This window comes from Raphanus sativus, chromosome 1 (assembly GCF_000801105.2).
Source record: "Raphanus sativus cultivar WK10039 chromosome 1, ASM80110v3, whole genome shotgun sequence".
NCBI lineage: Eukaryota > Viridiplantae > Streptophyta > Magnoliopsida > Brassicales > Brassicaceae > Raphanus > Raphanus sativus.
The window spans coordinates 127923-137809 of record NC_079511.1 but is presented as its reverse complement, the minus strand read 5'-3'; the positions used below and the strand labels follow the sequence as shown (position 1 = coordinate 137809).

The window sequence follows — 9887 nt, the reverse complement described above, 5'->3', positions numbered from 1 at the left end:
TTACCGTGATTAGAAATTCTTCTTTTCCTTGGTATAGTTTTCGTTACACTTGACATAAACATTACAAAATGATTACCGTGGGACACACCACAGTTGATTACAGAAAAAAAAAGAACAGAAACCCATATTTTCCCTAATTATGCTAAATCAAAAGAATGAAAACTAAATAAAATCAAAATAACTTTCCTAATCTGTCTACTTGGCGATCTCTGGTTGGGTTAGTTGATTGCCTGCACAAAACAAACCATAATGTGTAAGCAAATGTTTTCAGGTTACAGTTTACACAATTAGTTGAAACTAAATGGGAAGTAATCTACAAACTAACTAAGAAAATTCAATGATTATCAACTGAATTATTACCTTATAACGTAGCTGTAAAATTTCTAATCCACCAGAAGTTAGCAAAAACCATCAATAACTATGAACCGGATACACCACATAACCACCGGTATGTGAAAATTAGTTAACCGAGGCCAAAAATAAAAACACATTCTACACCTGCAAACCGGTAATTAAAGGGTACGATTAGTTGAAAAAAAAAAAGCAAACCGGAAAATGTAAAAGATAATATACAGTAGTTTTTACAAACGAACCTGTTCCCTTTGAGTTAAAGAAGCAATGTAACGTCTCCATCACTCAAAGATCCAAAAAACACTTTAGTTCATCACCTGACAAAAGCCAATCCATTTCCACCATGAGTGAAAAAAATTCATCTAGGGTTCAAGAAAGTTTAACTCTTTGTTAAATTTAAATTAAAGACAACAAAGACTTAATAATATGCAGAGGAGATGACAACCTTATCAACCTTTAAATGTTTTTGACTTATCCTTATATGCAAAAAAAAAAAATCTATTGGGTCCAGAGAACTCAAAATCAAATGGTTGATCTTATAAATGCAGAGAAATTACATTACACTGGTCTCCACTCTCTATAGATACTCATCCTCTATTATGCAACTCAGGACCACAGACATCTTGTGGACTTCTTTAGTTCATGTCACTGACACACTGATATTTTCTATTTAACTATGTCCCAATATGCTGGTCTGGTGAAAAATGGAAAAGACAAGAATAGTTACCGTGAAACATGTGTGGTTACAATCTAGAAGAAGCTGAGCTCGGTGTATCCACGGGAATAAGGTAAGAGCTCTTCAGCTTGAACCCTTGAAGCAGAGCAACTCATTGTCCGTTTTAGCCTGTTATGAGCTGACTCAACCTCGGCGCAGAAAATGCCATAGACAGGTCTATGATCAGAGAACCGTGACTCTCCTCTTACATAAGATAACTGATGCAGTCCTTCACCGTACCACAATATCCTATCGCACCTGAAAACAAAAGTCAGATGATAAGAGAGATTCATATATACAAGAAGTTCTTGGTTTTCTTGATGTTGTTGTGTGTGGAAAGGGAAAGTTACCAAGCGGGAGTGCGACGTTTCTCCTTGGGATGCAAGTCATCTCCAGAGTATCTATCCGAGTTCCTTGAGTACTTGTACGTTGGTGGGAAGTAGATCTTTCCTTCGTTCCATCCTTTGAACACATGGCCTCGTTTCTGCTCTATTCTTAACTGGTCGTTCTCTAGCAAAGCTCTCCAGTTCTGCATCTCAACGAGGGCTTTAGCAGACCGGTAAGAGAGTGCTATCCGGTAGTTCAGATCTCCAAGCCATATTATCCGGCTGGTAATAATAACATATGATTAAAAATAGATCAAGAGACTGTTTCAAAGAAACAAAACAGAACGTTTCTTGATGTAAGATGACGAAAACTTACTCATGCTGAAGGATGTTTTCAGGGGACTTCTCCTCCTCTAAGCTCTTAAGGCGAGGAAACCTAGTTTTCTTGAGTATCTCCATGACATCAGAGTTTCTCTTCAGCTCATCACCTTCTTTTTGTCCTGAAGTCAAGTGTGTACAAACGAAGCAAAAGCTTGTTTGATGAAGCAGCATGCTTATTGAGATTGATCCCTACATAAAGAACCAAAGACAGTTATGTAAAAAGACAAAACAGAACAATATGTAATGAAAGAACAGTATCTAACCTTGTTCCCAAGATATCCCATTAGTCCTCTACCAACGCAAGACACTTTCATGTTCTTGACGTGTTCCCTTAGCTCGCTTTTCACCCAAATGGTTAAGAACACACCCACCATCTGTTTGCTAGCGACTAAACAATACTGAGAAGAGTTCCACGGGATCCTATAACCGTTCTCGTTAGCCGCAGAGCCTGGCGAGTACAAGACAGTGCTTGGAGAGTCTCCAGTACCGTTGTCATCATCTGAAGACCTTGAGAAGTCACTCGGACGTGAGTAATCACTCGGTCTAGAGTAGTAATCACTTGGTCTAGAGTAATCACTCTGTCTCGAGTAATCACTTGGCCTTCTAGAGTAGTCGCTAGGCCTTCTTGAGTAGTCACTAGGCCTTCTAGAGTAATCACTAGGCCTGTGACTGCTGCTGCTGCTGCCACGGAAGCTGGGGTCGAAATCACTAGGCCTGTGGGTGAAGAAGACACGGTCGCAGACGCTGAAACGACGGTCAAGACCCGGCTGAGAGATGGAAGGATCGTTGTTCCACGTGCTGCTTGGGGTCTGGAAAGAGCGTCTGTGGAAGAAGGTGGAGTTCTTTTGTCTCGTGGAGCCAGAGAAGTCAGCGTCAAGCTCTGCCATGGGGACAGGGATAGGGGAAGGGGTGTGGTAACCGCTGCTGGCTCCTCCTCCGCTGGTTCCCGGTCGGTTGTTGAGCGTTTTGCGGATGAGAGAGAGCCATTTCTGAGCAGGTCCGTTGTCTTCGGATCCAAGGATGTTACCAGCGTTAAGAGGGACAATCTCTTGGAATCCGAGGACGTATATGTCTGCAGGAGCTGAGGAGTGAAGCCACTCATCGAGGTTTAAGTCAGGAGGTGGAGAGCGTCCAGCTACGTTCCATGTAGCAGTAAAGATGCTGTTCAAAAGTAAATCAACACATAGAGATATTCAGTAGCAATGGATCATAGGTTATTATGACATGTGTGATTGATATGTTAGTGGTGTCCTGTTTTGTTACCTGTAGTTTTGGACATCAATGATCCTAGGATTCTCATAGTTCATTTTCCTTTGGCGAGCTTGCTGCTCCCAGTTCTTACTTAGCTTCTCTGTTAAAATCCAATAACCATCAGTAAAAGAAATAATTATCATAAATGTGGAGTAATATGTAGTAATGATTGATTAATACCAGTTTTGGTCTTCTTGATTGTGGTGGGAGCTTTCTCTGCTGAGAAGCTACTTCTGCGCTCTACTTCAACTCCTTTTGAAGGGAATAATCACAAACAAACAAATTAATTAAGGTTATCTCAGAAGAGACAGAAAGAAACATAACTCTCAAGCTAAAAAAAAAAAAACAGACAAAGACAAGAAGAAGTAAACAAGATTTAAGTTACAGGAAGAAAGAAAGAAAGAGAAAGAGGATTTTACCAGCAGAAGTAGAAGGATCATCTGTTTGAAACTCCTCTGTTTTGCTTTTGATATTAAACCATTTCCTGACCATCTTCTTGGACCAGGCCAGCTTCATTTTTAACAACATTTCAAAATGAGAAAGGAGTAATTATAAGCTATTCAATTTGAAATTCCATCAAGATGGGCAACAAAGGTAACAAGATTTAGAGCAGATACAGAGAAAAGAAAAAATAGAAACCTTATTAGACTTGGATTTGTCTTCCCTCATTATTGTTACTCCTTCTTTTGCTTCTGCACTAGTGAGTGTGTGTGTGTGTGGCTCACTTTTCTCCTTTTAACAGAAACTCAATCCATCCATAAACAAAGATGACACGATAGAGATCGTCCTAGAAAAGTTTGAATCACTGCCTCAAAAAAGGATGAAAATGGGGTTTGGTTTCTCCCTATGGACCAGACAGAAACTTAAAACAAGAGAGTAAGCTATGATAGGAGGATCTCTCTAGAATCTTGGTTTCTACCTAAGAAGTGAGTGAGTTTAGATCCCTTAGACTTTCTTTTTCTCTCAAATTGTGGGCTTCCTTTTTTTCCTTTTTTGTTCTTGAGGGAAGGTTTTAATGGGGGGTGTTATGCGAAAAAGGAAGTGTGTTCAAAGAGAGAGAGAGAGAGAGAGAGAGAGAGAGAGAGAGAGGGTGCTTTAAAATAAGAGAAAGTGTTTTAAAGAGACATCAATTCTTGAAGTAGACAGAGGCGAGACAATGAGGGCAGATTTTTAGAGTGAGAAAGTTAAAGTGGAAAGATTCTAGAGAGATAGAAGAGTCTTAAGCTTCTTTTTGTGTTTGTGTGATGTGTGTGTAAGAGAGAGAGAGAGAGAGCTTAGTAGTCTTCATTGAAACGGCAAAGTAAAAAGCAGAGGAGGATTTTTAACAAAATAAAGTGAGGAGAGACACTATTGACTGGTTACTTTTTTTTTTAATTAAGATTTGGCTGAATATTTAATTAGCTGTTATTATTATGGAATGTGTATATTTCTTTCCAAAACTTTATAACCATCTAATTTTAATATGACGACGACTTGGAGGTAACCATTGATTAGATCTTCCATAACAAACCAACATATTTTATATTTGCAACGTTCCCCTTTATAATTCAAATCAAATTAATTTTTAAGAAAATATTTGCCAATAATATTTTGGATTTTTGTTGTTGTTGAAAGTTTGCCGATAAAATATTCTCCTTACTCTTTTATTTTCAACACGTTTTATCTCTAATCTTGAAAAAATGACAACCTTCATGGCAACCAGTATATTCTATATACGTATAGATATACTGGTTTAACTCTCCGTTCATAATTTAAAAGAAGCGAAAATAAAATTTATGAAATCAAACACTAAACAAGTTTTCATTCAAACTGTGGGTTGAAAAAACTGGGATGACAAAATCATTTGTGTATTTATTATTAACCCTGTAGAATTATAGAATAAGTGAATGTAAATCATGACTATACGGAAATTTATGATTGATAAAAAAACATGCCGACGGATTTTGTCAACTCTAGTAGAAATTATCATTGCATCTTGTAATAATACAATAAACAGAAAATGCAAAAGAAAAAGTCGAGACGTTTATTTTTTCTTATAATCATTTAGTTTGTGAGACGTGTCAAGTGCATGCTCGTAAAAAAAAAAAGATGTGTAATACAACATGTCAGATAAAAAAAAAGCTTGAAATCAAATTTTGAACAGTTTTTTTATCAACCATTACTATATCAAAGGGACAAAATGTCCTACACCAGAAGAATAACATTTGGAACTCTACAAACGAATTTAAACATTATTATTGGTGCAATTAATATTTTCAAAGTTATATAAATCAATAGAAATTAGGAAGACTTTTGCAGTTCTCCAAAGAAATGCATGCTTGAGTTGTATATTTATATAGAATTATATTCTCCAAGTTAAAAATATTGCATCAACAATAATGTATCATTTAGTTTGTACAGTTTCAAATGTCACTATTTTAAATTAATTTGATCGTCAAGCTTATATGTCTACATTTTCTCACTAGGATTTTGGTCTATCAAGAAAGTAGAAGAGCAAATAAAGATAAAGATATAAAGAAAGCTAAGTCTTGTTCTATTGTTATAGTTGCCATATCATCTATCTTTTTCAACTTGATTATTTATTTTCTATTTTGCTATTATTTTCTGAAATTTATTATATTTAAAATTTTCACTTTCTAAATTTCCTAAATCTGGAATTTGTATATAGAGTTATTCTTTTCTTGTAGCACAAATGTTAGACAAAAGATACTGTACTAAAGTCCACTCGCCACTGGATATCAGGAGTTTTCCTTTTGCTGTAATTTTTCTCGAGACTCCCATTGTTCTTTAACTGAACAATGAATATACATATAGAAGTATTTTGTACCCACTTTTATTTTTATAGTATATTTCACTTTCTAAGTTACTAGACATTAGACTTAAGTGTACAAAATAAACATTCTACAAAAATCAAATGTCTCTTTCAAGTTATATAAACTTGGTTGTTAACTGTTAGGAAAATCGGTAAACGCATGTAGTTATTACAAGATCATGGTGGGAACATTGGCACCGTGCTATTATTTGTCGTTTTGTCAAATTATAACAATATCTAAAGAGATATACCCTATACAGGATTCACTATTAAGCTTTAGATCAATTGATACACCTTTCTATGTTAAATGAAGAAAGATGAATAAATGTAGTTTAAAAAAAAATGATAAACTCCAGCTTTGAACATTCAGAACGTGATATATATATACAGTTACTATATTGTTATTGATACGATCTAATCTTGAAGTCCCACAAAACCATGTTATATGTATATAAAATTATATAAACCTAACTTAACTAACCGAGATACGGAATATATTTATATTTAACAAACTGATAATGGCCTGACGGCGAAGAATTCCGTGCTGGGACAGTCCAATGACCCATAAGATTAAGACTATCCGCTTAATCGGGATAACAGATATTGTTAAAAACTTAATTAATTTATAAAAGAAAATCCGCAGAAGTTTTATCAAATAAAATGATCAACAATGCAATAAAATACGAGAACTAGCTCCACTATACGTCCAACACTCATGATTAATGCTAATCATGATTAGCATATACATCATTAATTCGTCGCTAATTGCTTTGTCCCATCAAGATACATCCAATTTGTTTACAGACAATGGGAAACGCAATAGCAAACTTATACGTGAAACAGATTATTGATCATAAAACTTGATGCATGATTATATTCAGCATATATGATTTAACTCTTTTTTCTGACATCGTAAGAGTATTCTTAAACACGTTTTAAAACACTAGATGGTCCATGTTATTCGATTAGTATTTACTGATGCTTAATTATCAACACATGCGATTTTCATTGACAAACACAATTATATATTTGCGTCTACACTGGTGAAGAAGCGACAAGTAAATAGAGGAAGAAACAATATATGGGCATATACTTTATGTGCAAATAGACGCATTCGAAAGAAGAAGAAAAGTTTACGATAGAACTTCAATTCTTTTACCTTTGTGTAACATATCTAGTACATGGGTGGACTTTGTTTTTATTGGTATCTAATCAGCAGGAATATTATCATTAATTTGTCTCCACGAACTCTCGCAGATGACGTATACAGGTATACTTTCGCATTATGTGAACACTAGGCAATGCATTTTCGGTTCATCTTCTTTTCTTTTAGAAAACTTAATACATTGAGCTAGCTAAATATTTTGAAAGATGAAACAATCGACGGCAAGCATGTAATGCAAGCGTGCAAGATCTATAATGTTTTTTTTTCTTGCTTACAAAATTTCCATAGCCTGAAATTCAAGATTCAAACATCAAACACCGCAAATCTTTGTGTTGGGTGTTACCAATAAACTAAGAAAAATCATAATCACTAGATCGAATCAGTAATGGAAACTGTTTTCTTCTTTTTATAATGTACGTTCCAATTTGTTTGATGGGCGAAAGAACAAGAGACATGACCAAGTGGTGTCAAATGGATGCGCATTTGGAAATGTTAGTCTATATTTGTCATCTCCAATATAAAAGGGATATTACCTAATCTGGACAATGCTTTCCTACACTGTGGAGGAGCATTTCAGCTTTTTAGTTTCGTTATACTTGATAAAAATTTACTAATTCTAATAAAATAAAGCAATCAATGTATCATTTCACTTTTTTAATCTTTATTCGGATACAATTTACTATGTAATTTGTAGCTTGAATGTCCTCTTTGATAAAGCAATAGTGGGTTTGGGGTTTATGGTTAATAAAAAGAAGCATTAGCTTACTTGGTGAATACATTTCATTTTGGAAAGAGGTCTCCATCCTTGTTTTTGAGCTATTGAGAGGTGGCTTGATGAACCGATTAATTATATTTTACGTGATTAATGTAAATTAATCTCATGTCTTCGGAGCAAACCATTTAAGCAAAATCTAGTTTAAAAATGATTTGCTTAAATGTACCTTTTAAATGTAAAACCTAGCTACTCTTCTTCACATAAAAATATCCTATTGATAACCGATATGCGTGATTTTCTTCTACATATTAACTATTAAGTATATATAATGTCCTGTAATCACTTTAATTTTCCGGTTTTCCCATAGTATCTCTACTTTAATAACCAGTTTAGACTGTTTAGTTGCACCAAAAAAGACTAGTCTACTCCCTTTCAAAAAAAATCTCTACTTTAGTTGATAGTTTGATGGTGAGTATATATCATTATGCCAAATATGCTATTCCAATTCCATAGTTTACGATAATCATGAAATGACATCCATTGAAAATTGTAGTAAGATGTGTTTGATTATACTTGAGAGTTAACGAAACGAAAGGGACAAAAGTAGATTGCATGGTTTCACATGGTAATTACATTTTATCACCAAGAAAACCTTAGTTAATTAAAAAAGAAAACACAACGAAGATTTTGCTTTAACTTTCTCTTTTTAGTACAAATCCCATCTCTTAAATTTCAAGGTTTACGAGGCAGTCAGAGCAAAGAAGATTCACCAATATAGAATATGAATAATAATAACAATATACTATATGCTTAAGAATTAAATAGTATATGCAGTGCCGTGCGAAGAAGTTTGGGGGCCTGAGGCAAATAACATAGTTTTATCTAGGCTCAAAATTTAAAATTTTTATTTATAAAATAAAATATATAATTTATCGTTATAAAAAATAAATATATACTAAAAATAAAATAAGATAAATATAAAATAGTAAATATTACTATTTATATTTATCTACAAACATGATCAATAAAACTATGTATCTGTTTCCAAATTTATATCGATAATTCACAAATATAAATAGATAAAATTAGTTGTAAATATATTTTATAAAACATATATGAAAAAATAACTAAAATGTAAATACATAAACTTAGCATATAAATGAGTTTATAACAAATAAGACAAATAAAAATAAATAGATTGTCTTAAAGACTTTTTTTTACAAACTACTATGTCATATAAAATTTAACTAAATTATAAAATTAAATGTAATTTATTTAACTAATAAACTAAGTAATATAACTAATTTAACTAATTAAACTAAACAATAAGCAAAAAGAGGGGCCCTAAATTTAACAATTTTAGAGGGGGCCTGGGGCAATTGCCTCTTTTCATATGCCTAAGGCACGGCTCTGAGTATATGCATCTGTTTTCTTTTCTTTTGCTTTTATTGTGGGGAGACCCACATTTTCTTTATGTTTGCTTGTAAGGCTATGTAATGCCCGTTTGTATTTAGAGCCGGGTCACATAGCATTTTCAGAAAACATGGTTAAAACTTAATAATTTCAAAGTTTGGATAATGTTTGCTATTTTTCCTCGTGTTTAGAATTATAATCCCTTGATCTAAATGATTATAAAGAGTATATTATATTTCCAAAACAAGAAAAGCTGTTTTTACTCAATTTTTTATTTTCAATAATAACAAATTGTTTTGCTCAAAGCAAGCCCAGATATGCAACTTTGTTGCAAAATGATAAGACTATTGCAAGCCCAGACTATTGACGGACGATGATGATAAGGTAGTTTTGTAGTTTCATGGTTGTTGAAAAATAAGTCCATTGTTTTATAACCGCATAAACCCGTTGGTAAATTTTCAGTGCAGACCAATGTTTCACCTACATGCCGGTCTGATTAACCGGTTCGGTTCCATCGTAACTCTCCAACATTAACATTTTACCATATAACCCAAAGTCCGTAGCAGACAAGCAAAATGGAAGCAAAACCTAAGTAAGTCTTGCAAGAGGTCCAACAACATCGGTGATCACTCACAGTGAGAGAGACTCATGAGGTCCATCTTTTTACCTGTACAGTTCATTCCATCGTTTTCAATAAACTATTTGCAACATATAACATTGTACCTGATAAGTCAAGGTTCATAGCAGACAAACGCAAA

General features: G+C 33.9%; 1 protein-coding gene across 1 annotated transcript; it reads right to left on the bottom strand.

Annotated features, from left to right (window-relative positions):
- LOC108813523 (type IV inositol polyphosphate 5-phosphatase 6) lies at positions 1-4290 on the bottom strand. Its single transcript, XM_057001079.1, has 11 exons — positions 3664-4290; positions 3444-3534; positions 3205-3276; positions 3037-3124; positions 2037-2934; positions 1769-1962; positions 1417-1674; positions 1079-1324; positions 594-668; positions 361-498; positions 1-230 (listed from the first exon to the last, which is right to left on the bottom strand). Exons 1-8 carry the CDS (start codon positions 3691-3693, stop codon positions 1102-1104), a joined length of 1854 nt encoding a protein of 617 aa, XP_056857059.1. The 5' UTR covers positions 3694-4290; the 3' UTR covers positions 1-230; positions 361-498; positions 594-668; positions 1079-1101.
- Between the last annotated feature and the right edge of the window lie 5597 nt (positions 4291-9887).